The 16,887-nt window shown below is 38.9% G+C and overlaps 1 protein-coding gene across 4 annotated transcripts in view; it reads right to left on the bottom strand.

Annotated features, from left to right (window-relative positions):
• Positions 1 to 16,887, bottom strand: part of MGRN1 (mahogunin ring finger 1) — a 131,112-nt gene that overhangs the window by 54,594 nt on the left and 59,631 nt on the right. For all 4 annotated transcript variants that reach the window (XM_069089487.1, XM_069089495.1, XM_069089504.1 and 1 more), the window contains exon 5: positions 11,061 to 11,178. In XM_069089487.1, the coding sequence (XP_068945588.1) occupies positions 11,061 to 11,178 (118 nt within the window). The remainder of the gene's footprint in view (positions 1 to 11,060; positions 11,179 to 16,887) is intronic.

The raw sequence follows: 16,887 nt of genomic DNA, 5'->3' as shown, positions 1-16,887 counted from the left end.
GTAATAATGCTGGAAAAGTAGGTTGGGGATGGGCTACAAAGAGCTTGAAATGCCAAACAGGAGTTTATGTTTGAGTTTAGAAATAACAGGGAGCTACTGAAGCTTACTGAGGAGAGTGACATGGTCAAACCAGTGCTTTAGGAAAATAACTATGGCAGCTGTGTGAAGGATGGAGTAAAGTAACAAGAAACCTGAGGCCAGCATGCTGATAAGGAGAGTATTTTAAGTCCAGGAAAGAGGTTATGAAGGTGGCTTGAACCAGTTGGTGACTATGTAGGTAGAGAGAAGGCGGTGGATGGATGCAAGAGTAATTGTGCAACTGGCCTGACATGGAGTGAGTCGAGGAGGATGCCAAGGTTGGTGAACTTGGGGGTATTTATTACAGAAATATGGAAGTCTGGAAAAGGGGTGAGTTTGTAGGGAAGGGCAATGAATTTTATTTTGGACATGCATGCTGAGTTTAAGGTACCTATGGAACATCCGATTTGAAATGTCTAATAAGCAGGTGGTAATACTGGACTAAAGCTCAGGAGACAGATGGGAGCTGAATAACAGATCTGGGAGTCTTCTGTTTAAAGATGACAATTAAGTCTACCAGACCTGATAAGCTCACTAGAATGCCCCTTGTCCCTGGTACTCTTTGACAATTCTAGAAATGTTAGCTATAACAATAATATGACAAAATTAAAGGCATAAACAATGGAAAAGAAAGCATTAGCCTTCTCTACAGAAGAATCCAAGGAATCAACAAAGAAACTAAATAAGGTAATTAATGCCACTAATAAAGTAGAAGGATTCAAAATAACTCCACAGCATTTCTATGCTGTATTAACAAAAATAAGCATAACTTATAGTATGAGAAATTCCATTCAAAGTAAATACAAAATTCATAAGATATCTGGGAATTAGCTTACCAAACTGTACTCAGGACTTACAGAAATATAAGAAAACTTGCAAAAATTTTAACAAATCTTAGAATATCAAGACTTAATGTGCTCTTCTTGTAAGGTGGAAAGTCATTTTAGGAACAGTAAAAGTAAAAACCTCTTTAAATAACAGGTAGTCAACAGATGGAATACAGTACACCAAAATATGCAAATCAAAAATCTAAGCAAGAACACCAGACAAAGAGAAGTCAGAAAAAGAGCAATCTAAGGTAGGAGTGGAAATATGAAAAATATGACTATACATATTAAAATACACAGTAAGAAACATATAGTGTTTCTGAGACTGTGTGTGTGTGTGTATACAAATATGTAGACAAAGAAAAACATACAGGTAAAGCCTTAACTTGCAAACTGGTTCTGCAAAAAGCAAAAGTCAGGCACTATGGTAACAAGCTACATTAGGAGATCTCATTCCAGCACTCAAACTACCAGTAACTGGAAATTTAGGCAGTGTAGGCGAGTTCACTAGTGGAACCTTCACTTTCACTTGTCCTGACTCTGGCATCTAAATGAGTAATCTAACATCACATTAACTTCAGCTTCCTGAACTTAATTACATAGCATTTAAAGGGCACATATCTGAGCAATTAACACACTGAATCAAGCCTTTAGAAGAGCAGTAACTTTAGGAAGGTAATTAGTAAGATCAATCAATATTCATACACTTGGGGGGTAAAGAGGGCAGGGAATAGTGAGAACAAAAAAATCTCTTGAGAGCTTTTGATAAAATATAAAGAATAGAAAAACTCAGCTCAAAGCTTTCATTAGTCTGGCACAGACATATACTACTCAAATCTAAAGCAATTTAGTACATGATAAAGAAAGGAGCAGAGAAAATGGACATCCATTGTGGCTCCCCTCCTCCAATCTGTGTTTCTGAAATGAATATGAGATTTGGAGTAAGAAAACCTGGGTTCAAGTCTTAGGGTAAGCCCATCTTTGGGGCAATTTAATCACTTTTGGGTCCTCAGTTTCCTCATCTGTCCAATGAAGGAGTTGGACTAGATAATCTCTAAGGTTCCTTCTCACTCAAAATCCCATAATGCTTTGCCTGTGCCCACTAAAGTCATCCACTCATGACTAAGTCAAAAGACTGGGTTCTGGCCCTACCATTAATCTGTGTATGCTCTTACAATATGAGCTCTAAATGATGCCAATAATCTCTGCCCTGCCTATATCACAAAGCTATTGTGAGGATCAAATTATATGCTGGCTAAGAAAGTCTCTGGAAAGCATCAAGAGCTGCACAAATGCAATGTATTACTCTGATCATCCCTGGCCCTCTTCCATCTGACAACTGCCTTTTCTGCAGTCTGCCTCTCCCTAACTCCTACCCTCCCTTAAAAAAAAAAAAGCCCATAGTCTTCTTTTTCCTGGAATAGACTCTCTTTCAATGAATCACTTTTCAGATTCTCTGTTTATGTGATGCCCTCTTGGGTCTGGAGGACAGGAAATATGAGAAAGCCAGAAGAGATCATGAAAGTTAAGGAAACTCTGGGGAGCCGATTTTCATAATCAGCTGGTTACCCACAAAAGACTGCTCCACACCAAAAATTTTATCCTGCCACCAACTTCCATAGAGCAAGGCTTTTCAGTGGTCCCGGGAAGAGACCAAATGGAGTGAACCAAAGACAGAGTATTCATTTATCACAAGAAATAGCTGATTTCCAAGGCTTTCACTATAATACACCAATAATGTTCAGATTTTACCGTAGAGCTATCTTCAACCTTTAACCTTTAACAGGAGCTACTGAAAAGCTTAGCGGTAAGAAGGAAGGGGGTGAAGACAATTTCAAATTAAAGTCCAATGTCTCATCATGGAATGCAAATGACCCTGGGTTCTCAAAGCCTATACCAGAAGATCTCAAGCTCTTGCAGGTTCTACTATATGTGGCCAAATTTTGACAATGGTTTTGGTAACAAATTGACCATAAGGGGATGAACTGTTCAGCCAAGAAAACCCAAAGAATAAAGAAAAATACCATAAAATCCCACTCAATATTATGTAGACAGACCCATTCTTCCAGAGCAATGCTGTCAATAGTGGCAGAAAATGAGGCAGGGGTATAAAGCAGCACTGTTTTTAGAGCACCTATAAAATTAACTTAACTACTAGTGGTCTAAATGTGAGACTCTTGTCCAGCAACTAGTGAGTCAATATAGGAATATAAACATAGTCATTCCTGTTATAAATAAAACAGAAAGATGTAAGAAAGGTACAGCTAAGTGGAAGGAAGGCTTAAAGGTTCTCCTTTGAGAAGAAGGAAGTTAAGAAATAAGAAACATCATTTCATAGGACACTTAGCCATTTGGTACTGCAGTCTTCATATTCAGCATATGCAAAAAACTAACTTGAAAATAATTGCAGTTTATGCTTTAGCATCTGTTGTAGAGGATGGCAGAAGATAAGGATGAGCAGAAATCTTATGAAGAATACGACAAGAGGCTCCAAACAAAATCAACACAGAGTTTGGTGACTTCGATGTAAATGTGGTCACTGGAGACAACAGTGAAAAAAAAGTCAGAAAATATAACTGTAGGCTAAGAAGTTAAAGAAGCCAATGGCATATAGCCCATTTCAAAGCCTCTTACCTATATATCAAGAGCATTATATAGTGGACACAGTACTGGACTAGAAGTTAAGAAATCACCCTATGATACTTAATAGTCATGTGACTATGGGTAAATTACTTAAATTCTGTTTCCTCCTGTATAAAATGGAGATAAAAATACCTAAAGTACTTACCTCACAGGCTTGTTTAAAGGCTCGCATGCGATAATGTATGTAAAGTACTTTATAGCACTACATAAATGTCATTTATTATTATTGTCATCCAGAAAAGAATCAGAAAATATTGGACAAGACAAGCACCAAACATCACCAAAAGTGAAATGAGCTACCTCAACAAGCAGGAAAAAACTAACGTGGGGGTCACTCTGACTCAGCAGTCCGTGTGCAGTCACACTACCGACTCCTTAGAGCAAAGGTCAAAACCAGTATCGTAATAGAAAAAAGGATAAAGGCACAAAGAAAACACTGTAAGCAATGAGAACACAGCAATATGTCAATACAACTTGATATATTCAAACAAGCTACTGATGCCACTAAGTTGAACTGATAAGAGGAAAGATGAGAATATCGATGACCATTTCCCACGGAAGTTTAATTAACATATAACAATCACCATGTAAACAAGGTTAAAAAAAAAAAGTCCGGAAACCACCTCAGACAGCAAACATCCAATCTACTTGCCAAATGGAAAGATGTAGCAGCCAAAAGTGATAACCAATCTGGAATACAAACACTAATGAGGAGGATGGTAAAACATTACGAGCAGTACTGCCTCATAAATGAAGAGGAGAGGAAGGGAAAACAAATTAACAGAAAGCTTGGTCTGAGATCTCAGCCGGATTACCCAAGAGTTGTCATAGAAGAACCTGAGAGAACAAATATGAAAACGCTGCCAATTGCCCAGCAGTTCTTGTTTACTTTTTTTTTTTTAAGGGAGGGAAGGCAAGACGATTGGGGTTAAGTGACTTGCCCAAGGTCACACAGCTAATAAATTGTGTCGAGTATCTGAGGTTGAATTTGAACTCAGGTCCTCCCAACTCCAGGGCCAGTGCTCTATCAGCATTTCTACAACAATATATTTGCATCATAAATGTCAGTGGAACTACCACATTTGGACTTTAGCACCACATTCCCCAATGTATTGAATGAGGAGATAAAAATGGCATCTAAGAAAATGAAACTAACTCTCTGACCCAGAGACTACAATACTAAGAATATGCTCCAAAGAAGTGAGAGCAGAAACAAAGGTCCGATAATATATGCCAAGAATTCACAATATCACACTTTGTGACAGCAAAGAATTGTAAACAGGCTGGGTACTCATTAATTAGGGAATAGCTGAAAAAACCGGGGCATATGAACATAATGGAATATTATCATCAGTAAGCCATGACAAATATGTGGAATTCAGAGAAATAGGGTAGAATTTATATTAAAAATGCATAGAGAATTATGTTGGGCACCACAAGACTTTCAGTTCTTCAGGCTCACAACCTAGGTGGTACCCTCAACTCCTTGCTTTCACTCCCCACACCCCCTACTGCCAAGCCCTGTCAATTTTCCCTCTGTAACATCTCTTGCATATGAGCTGCCTTCTCTCCTCTGACACTGCCACCACCCTGGTACCTTGGTACAGTACCTCATCACCTCACACCTAGGCTACTACGATAGCCCACTGGCTGATCTGTCTGCCATAAGTCTCCCTCTACTACAATACATTCTCCATCTGTCAAATTGATCTTCCCAAAGTGACCTCTGCAATGCCCCCTATTCAATCTGCTCCCATGGTTCAGGATCAAATAAAATATCCTGTTTGGATTCAAAATTCTTCAAAATCCTCTCCTACCTTTCCAGTATTCTTATACCTTATTTGCCCACTAGCATTGTGTAATCCAATGATACCTCGCACAAGGACACACAATATTCCAACTGCATTTTTCAGGCTGTTCCCCATAACTAGAATTCTCTCCTTTCTCATCTCTGCCTTAAAGACTGAATTAAAATCCCATCTTCTGTAAGAAAACTTTTTTTTATCCCCCTTAAGGCTAGTGTCTTCCAATTTATCTTGTTTATATCTTGTATGTATACAGCTGTTTCCATGTTGTTTCCCTCGTTAGACTGTAAGCTTTTTGAGAGCAAGGAGTATCTTTTGCATCTTTTGGTGTCACCAAAAGTGCAGAAAGTGCAGTGCTTGGCACATTGTAAGCACTTAATAAATGCACATTGACTGCCTGACTGTACCCATTTGTTAAAAAGGAGAGCTTTTATTTGTGGAGTGGGAGCGTAGGAGTGGAGGGGGTGGCAGGGTGAGGGTGAACTGTGATATGGGTATAAGGGATATGGTAGGGACAGTGATCCAAAAAATGAGAAAGAAAAAAGTATCAATGAGACATTTAAAGATACACAGGAATGAGAAGAAAGAAGTTCAGAAGGGGACAGACAGCTAGAGAAGTGCTGGTACTACTGTGTGAAATTTAACATACTTAAAAACCAAGCTGCACATTACAGAAATTTACAGTTTCTTACCCAAGCTCTCATTTTTTTCTTTGTATATGGAAATGTACATATTTATGGAGACTTTTAAAAAGGATAATAATTTGATTGAACATGTCTAACCTATAGCAAATTGCTTACCATCTCAGTGGGGTGGTGGGGGTGAGAGGAGAGAGAAAATCTGGAACTCAAATTTTTTTTTTAATGAATATTAAAAATAGTCTTTACATGTAAAGAAAATATTTTTGCTGCCTTATTGAATATATGAGGTTGTAAGGCAACCTGATTACTTAAAAAAAGATAATGATGGCATTAGAGATTAGATAATGAAAAATACTACTCTCCTTCTGGGAGAGAGATAGGAGAATACCAGAACAGTGTTATATGCAATGTCAGATGCAATCCCTGTGCTTAATTGTTTGTTATAAGATACCATTCAATAGGAGGGGGTGGTTTTTACCCCAGAAATGGTTGTGATACAATGACAAAATGCACCAATATCGAATATTTAAAGGAAAATAAAGCTAGGCAAAGTAGGTTGAGTAGACCAATTATACATTTAAAAAACAATCTGTGCTAGATGTGACACAATTTTAAAAGCACTGGGAAACTGATTTTCAAAATATCTGGAAGAGTGATATTTATTAGTCTAAAAAATATGACCAAGAAGGGATCACTAACTAGTAACCATATACTTCTTTAATATGTAATTGATCGAAAGGTGTATATTCATCCTACTGCTTTTGTCCGTTGATCATAAAAAAAGCATCATCTGCTGAGCAGTATGATACATACGTGGCTCTCCTCCAATGAAGTTTCTGTCACATGATTGTTAAAGTCATAAAAGATTCTTGAATAAATGCAATCACTAGCTTCTAACAATATCAAGTGAATCATAAAGCAGCATCTTCCCAAAAACAAGGCACCACAAGGGTACATTTGGATTATCTCTGTGACTTTGTGTAGATCCATTCCAGTCTCTTTACCTGCTTTGTTATCTGCAAAATGGGTATGATCATATCTCTATTACTAACCTCACAGGATTACATTAGAATCAAATGAGATAATATATGCAAAACAATCTAAAACCATGAAGTGCTACATAAATGTTTCCCTATTGCCTCTAGGATAAAATGCAGCCTTCTGTTTGACATAAAGCCTTTCAAAAATCCAACTTTAATCTATTATTTCAAGCCTGAGTATGTCCCTTCCATGTACTCTATATTCCTGCCAAACCAGACTACCAGCCTACCACCTGCACACGACATCCCATCCCTTGTCTTCATGCCACCTTACACAGCTGTTAATACTTTCCCTTTTCACCTCCCTCTCTTAGAATCTTTGGCTTCTTTCAAGACTCACTTCAAGTGTCACCTGTTATTGATAGGCCTTGTGACCTACTTGAGTCCCTCAGTTACCAATGCTCCCCCATCTGCACCCCTAAGCTTTACTTTGTATTTTATTTTTATGTACATGTTGATTCCCAACAGAACGTGAGCTTCTTGAGACCAGAGACTGTTTGGCTTTTGCATCTTTATGTCAAGAACCTAACACAGTAACTAGAATATAATAAGGGTTTACTAAGTTCTTGTTGAATATATATTGAATGAATTAAATGAATACCATGGAGTTTATCCTTTTTTATCCTATAAAAAAAATGGGAAGCCAATCTTTATTTTAAAGCTTTTGAACAAGGAAATGCCATGATAAAAAGGTCATTTTAGTTTAAGAAGACTGTTCTGGCAGTATTGTACAGAATGGATTGGAGGAGGCGGGGCCAAGATGGCAGAGGAACAGGGAAAGTACAGCCAACCTCCCCGCCCCTCCTAACTCCTCCACAAAGATCTTGAAATGCACTCAATTTAGTCCTGACTGTGATAGCCATGAAGACATTCACAGTGAGTCATTTCTCCAGCCCAGGCTGACACAGAGATGTCTGTGGTTACTGGGAATGGAAACTAGTTAGGAGCAGCCCACAGAACATTCCAGCACAGGCACTAAATGAGAGGCAAAGCTGTAGACAAAGCAAGAGCATGAACGGACCCAGGACAGGGTGAAGGAACAGGTGCCCACTAGCAGCTCTGCTGCTTGCTACCCAGTTCTGGGGTACATATCCAGGGCAGTCTAAGGAGAGAACCTGGGTTATTCAATGGTGAGGAGCTGTTAAAGGTCCCTGGCTAAGTGCTGAGCAAGAAGCAGGTTCAAAAGCAAACATCAGTGGTGTGCTCTAACCCCAGGAACACAGCAGGGTCTGAGTTCCAATCCTCAGCCTAGTTGGAAACCCTCAAGAGAAAAACCAAGGCAGTAATCCCAGAATAAAGGGAAGTCTATAGTTTTGTTACTCTGAATCTGCAGAATTTTGCAGTTGGATGATAGTGGTTAAGTCAGAGGTGGGGGGGAGGTGGTCTATTGGTACTCCAACCAGGAACAAAACCACAGGTGTGCTGCTCAAACTCCAACAAAGGCCAGGAACTTGCAAAGTTCAGACTAGGAGAATAGTTACCAAACTTTATAATGAATCAGAGTACTTTGAAAACACTGAAAGTTTGCAGATCCCCAGTCTGAGCTGTTCCTGAAATTCTGAAATAAGACAACATGTAATAACCTAAGAAAGCAGCAGAAGGACCCAAGAAAAAAAACTAAAACGTTCCTTCCAGAACTGCACAGAGCCTGGACCCAATATAAAGACTGAAATCAAGAAGTAGGCTGGAAGAATGATCAAACAAAAAAAAATCCCACCATAAAAAACTATCAGGGTCACAAGGACACTCATGACACAATTTCAAAAAAAGGGAATGATTCCAAAATATCTACAAGCAAAACCTCAAAGAAAAACAAAGCTTGGGCAGAAGTTCAACTAGAATTCCTAGAAGAAATGAAGAAAGATCTTTTTTTAAAGTGACTTGAAAAAAATCAAATAAAATCACTAGAGGGAAAACTGGGAAAAGAATTGAGAACTATGGAAGAAAGAATTGAAAAGGGAATTAACAGACTGGCCCAAAAGGAAATTACAACAACAATAACTAACATTTATATAGTATCTACTGTGTTCCTGACATTGTATTAAGTACTTCACAAATATCTCATTTGAGCCTTACAACAACCCTGGGAGGTAGGTGTTATTATTGCCCGATTTTACAGATGAGGAAACTGAGGCAAACAGAGGTTAAGTATCTTGCCCAGGGTCACAGCTTCTAAGTATCTGAGTAAGGATTTGACTTCAAGTCTTCCTGACTCCAAGTCAAGTGATCTACCCATTGTGCTCCTTAGTTGCCTAGTAGCAGCTATAAATTATATTTGATATATAATTTTATATAGCAAAACTATAATAGTGGGGTACCTCAGTTAATCTCCTTAATATAGAAGGACTTGAATAGAATTTTTAAAGTCAGCTATGACAGACCTCTGGAGATAACTGAAAAAGAACAGAAAGGAGTATACAAATTTTTCAGGTGTACATAGCACCTTTACAAAAACTGACCATATGCCATAATATGGCATAAAAACTTCACAAATGTAGAAAAGCAGAAATACTTTTATACATCTTTTTAAAATAAATCTTTTATATATCACAATGTAAAAACCATATTGAATAAAAGACCACTGAAAAATTGAGGATTAAATAACTTTATCCTAAATAATGAACAGCTCAAAGAATAATTACAGGAAAAGTTATTTTGTTAGTCAGCAAAAATTATAACTATATTATTAAAACCCTTTCTCTTGAAAGATGTGCTTCTCTAGTCTAAAGATGCATATTTTGAAGTTAATATGTTTATCACCTCCCCCTTAGGTTAAAAGATACTCTGGGTAGAGAACCATATATGTAATACACGTTATAAAAGCCCACAGGTTAAGTGGACAATGACCCACACAACCTAAAGTAAGGTGGCTATCTGGAACTAGGTAAACGTCTTTGCATAGTACAAAGACAATTCAAAGGATTTATAGCTGGAAGTACACTTATAGAACATCTAATCCAATACCCCCAATGTACAGATGAGGAAAATGAGATCCTAAGAAGTGGTTCTTGGTGCTTTCTCATGGTACACAGATAGTAAATAGATGATCAGAGATTTGAACCCAGATCCTTTAAATCAGAATTCAATGTTTTTTCTATTTCTCCTTATTTGTCTCTTAAGCAACTGAATATAAACCCATATGTCAGAATGGCACTGAAAATTAACATAAGTAATCAGCTCATCATGCAATTTTTAAAAAAATAGAGAATTGAAAGTGAAAAGAATTTTTCAGTACATACCTAGTGTCATACAAAAGTGAGGAGCATCTAGTTTGGAAATATACAAGTATAGATTATCAGTAAGATGAACCTTGGTGGAAGGGAAGGATGAATCAATAGTAACCATGGGCTGGACAAACTTCCATTAAAAACCAATCATTATGCTTCCCTCTGACTCCATGCTCACCAAGCAACTTTCTGTTAATTCATTTAATTTCTAAATACACTGATAACCAGAAATGGAGTGTCCTAAATAACCAAAAATGAGTATTCTGCCTTATACGCTAGGTACAGTCTTATAATAAAACAATAGCAAACTGGTTTCCTAATATACAAATCAACCCAATGGATGTTTAACTAGAATGAGTCAGTATATTATTACTAGGAGAACTAACAATAGTATTTACATCTGGAAGACTGAATGACCTTAACTGAGCAGAGGTAATCACAATGAGATTCAATCTCAACCCACAACAAATCTCTGTGCCACAAGTAAACTCACCAAAGACAGAAGTTATTGCTTCATTCTTCCATGGTTCTAGTCAATCCTAGAAACCAGTACCTCTCTACCTCCTAAAACATACTTCATTTTCTTCCATTCTCACTTAATTCACTCTAAAACCCAACTAACCATTTTCCACAATCCTTCATCCACCTTCTCTGAAAAAAACTTATCAGTTGTCCTAAGTGTTTTTTTTCCAACAGCAAGTCATTAAGATGCAGAATAAATAATCCTAATATTTATGAACAGAAGGGTATTCAAGCAATGTTGTTGGGGAAGAGCAGAAAAAGTGGACAAAAGAATTACCTCATCATCTTTCCATTCTGAGAAATCAATCTTGAAGGAAGGAAGGGAGAACTGCTGGCTCACCCCTCTCTTATAATGGACTGTCTCGGACTGCAAAGAAGGATTCTTTGTGCTGTATCTGAAAGGGGAGTGGGGATACAGGACAGAAAGGAGAAAAAGGTGAAATTTTCAGTAACAAATGACTTCTCTATATCTAATTCATAGTGTGTCATTGGCGCTTGTCTGCCTTCCAGGAATCACAAATGGCAGCCCTTGAAAGCTTGACCTGAAGCCATTTTCCTCCAGATACAAAATCGTAATCTATCATTTCCAATTCTAATAGGGCAGTGATTTTTAACTCTCTTCTACTGCAAGGATATAAGGGAATAGCTGTAGCGCCATTTCAAAAGGCTTTCCCAAGTTTTTATGATTTATTTTGTATTATCATTCACACATATTTGCAGAGAAGTTTATGCTGTTCTTCAACATTCAAACATCAAATAACTACGCTGTTACTTCTTTATTCAGGCTGTCCATGTCTCTCTCTCTCTCTCTTTTTTTTTTTTTGCTTTTTGGAGGGCAATTGGGGTTAAGCCCAAGGTCACATGGCTAGTTTTTCTGTGAAGTGTCTGAGGCTGCATTTGAACTCGGGTCCTCCTGACTCCAGGGTCGGTGCTCTATTCACTACACCACCTAGCCGCCCCAAGGCTGTCCATCTCTTGCCACTAAAAAACAATAACTCACACTCTTCTCATTTCATATCTCCCTTCCTGGTGCTCAGTGTTCCTAAGAAACGGGCTGGTAATTTTTAGACTAAAGAAAGCAACTCCTCTTTCTTGTGTAAGACAGTTTCCTTTGGCATTAATGGCCTATTTGAATGGACTGAACTAAGTGTGTTCACCAGACCAAATACAAAAAACAAGGTCATGTTTGTCAATGATTCAAGGGCAGAATTCACCATTATGAAATCTGAAATGTTCCTTCTTCTAACCTTTTCCTTCCTGAATATTGCTAACTGCTATAGTAGAATCTAGGCTTCAAGTTCTAGACCCAGGGAGAATGAAAGCTATATAATGAGGGACTTCCCTGTAGCTCAACAAGAAACAGTAATGGGTCCTGTGCAAAAATAAGGAATAAGACCATCATCTAAAACACAATGGAACATCTTATACCTTTGCTATTTTTCTTTGACTGTTCGGCCCTCTCTAATTCAATTTAGTAAATACTCATAAAGCACTTACTATTCACATGACTCTGTTCTAAATGTTCGATACTTAGCATTTTATCAATTTAGGGAGGCCTAGGAAGACATTTACATATGGGGGCATTCATTTTCTATACCATATGTAGTGCATGCCAGAATGATTCCTCCTGCTACATTTTTCAGTGTGTCTCTATTCAAGTACTGGGATATCTTTATGAATTTTAGGAGATAATACTGGTAAGAGGTTATATTAATTTTTGTATGACACATACTTTAGGTAAAGATAGTGGTCCCATGAGTATGTGTGTGAGCCATAGTACAAAATTAAGGCTAGTAGCAGGAATCATTTCCAATTACCTGAACGCATAGTACTGATTAAAAACCCATCAACTGGCTATATCTAGGGAAGATGAAGCTGAGTAAGCCAAGGCACATAGGCAGCATTCTGGAATTAAAGGAATTGTCAGGTGGGTGTGTTGATGATAGAGGAAGAGGAAACAGACTGGGCTTACAGGAGGCACTATATAAATAGCTATTATTATTATTATTCCAAGGTCCTGATAAGATGGACATAGCTAATGTTGTATGTGACAGGCCAGGGGAAATTAGCACAGATGTAGGAAAATTAAGAGCTACCCAATGTGTCATTGTATCGATATTTTGCTAACTCTATTCTCTTGTATGTCTACATGACTTCCACTAACATTCCACTCTAATGCCTCAGTGTGGGGCAAAGAATATCCTGAGTATTTTAAGGGTATGCCAGTGGAACACAAGCTCTTGCCAAGCTGGAAAAGTTTCAAGCACAAGCCTGATGACAATCTGTATGCGCTGTCTGAGAATTAGCTAAGCTAAATTCAGAGAGGCCCACCACAAGACTGGAAGCAAGGTGAAAAGTTTTTCAACCGTACCAACTCTCAAATAACCGCTTTAACAACTTCTTAATCACATAGGGGTTATGATCTAGATAGATGGAGGAAGTACCCACACCAAAGAAATCACAGATCCTTGAATTATGGAAGTGAATCTGTATAAATTATTAATTTGTTCTCTTCCTGTAGATAAACAGTCTTGCTTAAACCTCAAGTTGATTCACAAGTGGAACTGGAGAAAGAGAAAAGTCTAACAGGGGTAGAGAACCTGTGACCTTGAGGCCACGTGGCCCTCCAGGTCCTCAAGTATGGCCCACTGATTGAATCCAAACTTTGCAAAACAAATGAAGATTCTGTGAAGTTTGGATTCAGTCAAAGGCCCACATGTGAGTCCCCACTCCTGGGCCTCTAGGAACTTGGGTGATCTGGTGGCAGTGAAGACTTGGGAGTTAAAGAAAGGATTCAAGATCATGATTAGGCTAATAGCCCAAACCTGAGTAAAGACACCTGCCCTATAAGGCAGCTGATCTGCCAGGGCACAGTTGCCTTTGCTGAAGATCTGAGACACCTTGATTTGCCACTCTATCAAAAGTGGCAGCAGGATTCACAGTCAGGGCTATGTTGTTATATATTTACTGTTGTTTCCCAATACCTTAATGTGGAACATATTTTTTTACGAAAAGCAGATAGTTCATGGGTTGGGAGGGGAGACTCAAGAGAGAAGGATGGTCTGCAGCAAAGCAAGGAAAAATGGGCCAGTGTGAGAAGAGAAGTGGGGCAATGGCACCTCTAACTGCCACAAACACTTCCAGTAGAACAGGTTTTACTACACTCTTCCATTAGAACAGGGATTCTTAACATGGGGGCCATGGACACCCAAAAGTGAGGGTAGGTTTTTTGTAGGTGTCCATGAACGTGAATGGGAAAAAATTACACCTATATTTTTTAATATAATCAATTTCCTATGCATAATAAAACTTTCCTAGAGCATATAACACTAATGCAGCAGGCCACAGACTCATGCCCTTGCCACGTGGCCATCTAGTCTCTATTAAAAGCCTACAGAGATGGGACACTCACTACCTTTGACTGTGTGACTCCCCAAGGCAGCTCTTTTTCATTTCTGCACAGACCAGATTATAGAGGCTAAAACCTGTCTCCCTAAAACTTCCACCCCTAAAATTCATTCACAAGTATAATTCTTCTTCCACATGACAACCTTGAAGATAGCTATTACACTCTACTCCCTAAGTTTTCTCTTGTCTCTTTCCCTAGGACTAAATATACCCAACCTCTTCAATAAACCCTCACACAGAATGGCTCTAGGTCTCATTACTACCCTGGTTGCTCAGTTTTAACTTCTGAGTTTTTCATTTCCTTTTTTTTTTTGGAGGGGGGAGGGCAGGGCAATTGGCGTTAAGTGACTTGCCCAAGGTCACACAGCTAGTAAGTGTTAAGTGTCTGAGGTCGGATTTGAACTCAGGTCCTCCTGGCTCCAGGGTCAGTGCTCTATTCACTGCACCTCCTAGCCGCCCCCAAGTTTTTCATTTCTTTATTTTTTTTTTAAAGCAATCAGGGTTAAGTAACTTGCTCAAGGTTACAGGGCCAGTTATTCCTGGGTGTGGTGCAAGTTTTTCATTTCTAAACCAATTGTTATTCAGTGTATTATAAAAGTTCAATCACTTAGCCCCAGTTGCCCTCCAAAAAGCAAAAAAAAAAAAAAATTCAATAAAGGATCAGCTTGTTCCAGAGCTGCTCTTCCCATTGCTTGCTCATATCAGGTTTTCTAGGGCTTATCATAACTTGAGGAAAAAACTATATATAAACTAAATATTGGCATTTCCAAAAGCAGCAGCTCACTGAAGCACTAACAATAATATCTAACATTTGTATGGCGCTCATTATGTGCCAGGCACCATGTTAAGGACTTTAGAATTATCTCACTTGATCCACACAATAACCCTGGGAGGTAACTGCAATTATCATCCCCATTTTACAGATGAGGAAATGAAGCAAAGTTTAGGTGACTTACCCAGGGTCACACAGCTAGATTTCAACTCAGGTCTCCTTAACTCCAGGTCTGGTACTTTATCCACTGCACCACCTAGCTGTCCCACTTTTTAAAATCTAAGTGAGCCTTGCAGAATTAACTATATAGTTCTGTGGAAAGCCAGACTGATGGACCAAAACCTGCCATGAAGTCAGGTCAGGGTGGGAGGTAAGGGGAAGGACGATGACAGAGTAGTGTTCATCTGTTAGGTCAGACTGGTGGCTGTGGGGTTTACGGAGAAGTATTGCTATGGGTGGGCAGGTGCTACATTACCATGTATGTAAATTTGAGGAGTTTTTGTGTAACAGAGATTGTGGTAGCAGTGAAGAGGGAACCCTCCTCACAGTTCCAGGGCAGAAAAGAGTGCTTGTGGTCACTCACAGACTACAACACAGGCCAGGAGAGGAGTAAATATCTCTCCCTAGATCCTACCACCTTGGAAGAACTGAAAACTTACAGGGCCCTAGAATTGTCTCTGAAAACAGCTGCACAAAACCCCTGAAGCTTGGGACAATTCATCTACCTTGGAAGCAGAGCATAACCTTAACAAAGAGCTAAAAAGTCAGTAATAAGCTGGAAAAATGAGCTAACAATGGAAAAAAACTCAGATTATAGAAACTTACTTTGGTGACAAGGAAAAATCAAAATATACTCTCAGAAGAAGACAACAAAGTCAAAGCTCCTATAATACAAAACCTCTAAGAAAAATATATATTAGTCTCAGGTCAAGGAAGAGCTCAAAAAGGATTCTGAAAATCAAAAAAGAGAAGTAGAGGAAAAAATTGGAAAGAGAAATGAGAGTGATGCAAGAAAATCATGAGAAACAAGTCAACTGCTTGGTAAAGGAGACCCCCCAAAACACCAAAGAAAATAACACCTTAAAAAGTAGACTAACTTAAATGGCAAAAGAGGTCTAAAAAGCCAATACAGAGAAGAATGCCTTTAAAAAGCAGAATTGGCCAGATGGAAAACGATGAAGAGAATAATTCCTTCAAAATTAGATTGGAGCAAATGGAAGCTAATGACTTTATGAGAAATCAAGATACTATAAAACAGATCCAAACAAATGAAAAATTAGAAAGCAATGTGAAATATCTCATTGGAAAAACCACTGACCTGGAAAATAGATCCAGGAGAGATAATTTAAAAATTATTGGACTACCTGAAAGCCATGACCAAAAAAAGGGCCTAGAAATCATATTTCAAGAAATTACCAAGGGAGGGGTGGAGCCAAGATGGCAGAGTAAAAGCAGGAACTTGCTTAAGCTCCCACACCAACCACCTCTAATATCTGTAAAATATGACTAAACAAATCTTAGAGCTACAGAACCCACAAAGTGACAGAGAGAAACAAATCTCTCACTGAAGACAGCCTGGCAGGCCGACAGGAGGGGTCTATCACACCAGGCTGGGGGCTGAGTAGTCCCATGTGAGCCTCCTGGGCCCAGACCCAGGGTAGCCAAAACCAGCAGCACAGACGGGTCAGAGCACACTTCAGGACAGTGAATCACCAGCAGCTGTGGTGATGTCCAGAATTCTCAACCCATAAACACCAAAGAGAAAGTAAAAGGTCAGGTGGCAGAGGTGTGGCAGCTGTAGCAGCTGTCCCATGGCTGCCTCCAGAGCTCCTGGCCTGCGGAGCATCGGGAGACCAAGCAACCATTCAGACGGTAATTGCTCTTGCTTTGACCTACTTGGATCTGGGTCGCAGTCTTGGGTGGT

The sequence above is a fragment of the Petaurus breviceps genome, unplaced genomic scaffold (genome assembly GCF_028583685.1).
Source record: "Petaurus breviceps papuanus isolate PSGF00001 unplaced genomic scaffold, PetGlider_PUasm1.0 120, whole genome shotgun sequence".
NCBI lineage: Eukaryota > Metazoa > Chordata > Mammalia > Diprotodontia > Petauridae > Petaurus > Petaurus breviceps.
The sequence above is the reverse complement of the archived record's forward strand: the minus strand, read 5'-3'. Positions and strand labels throughout refer to the sequence as shown.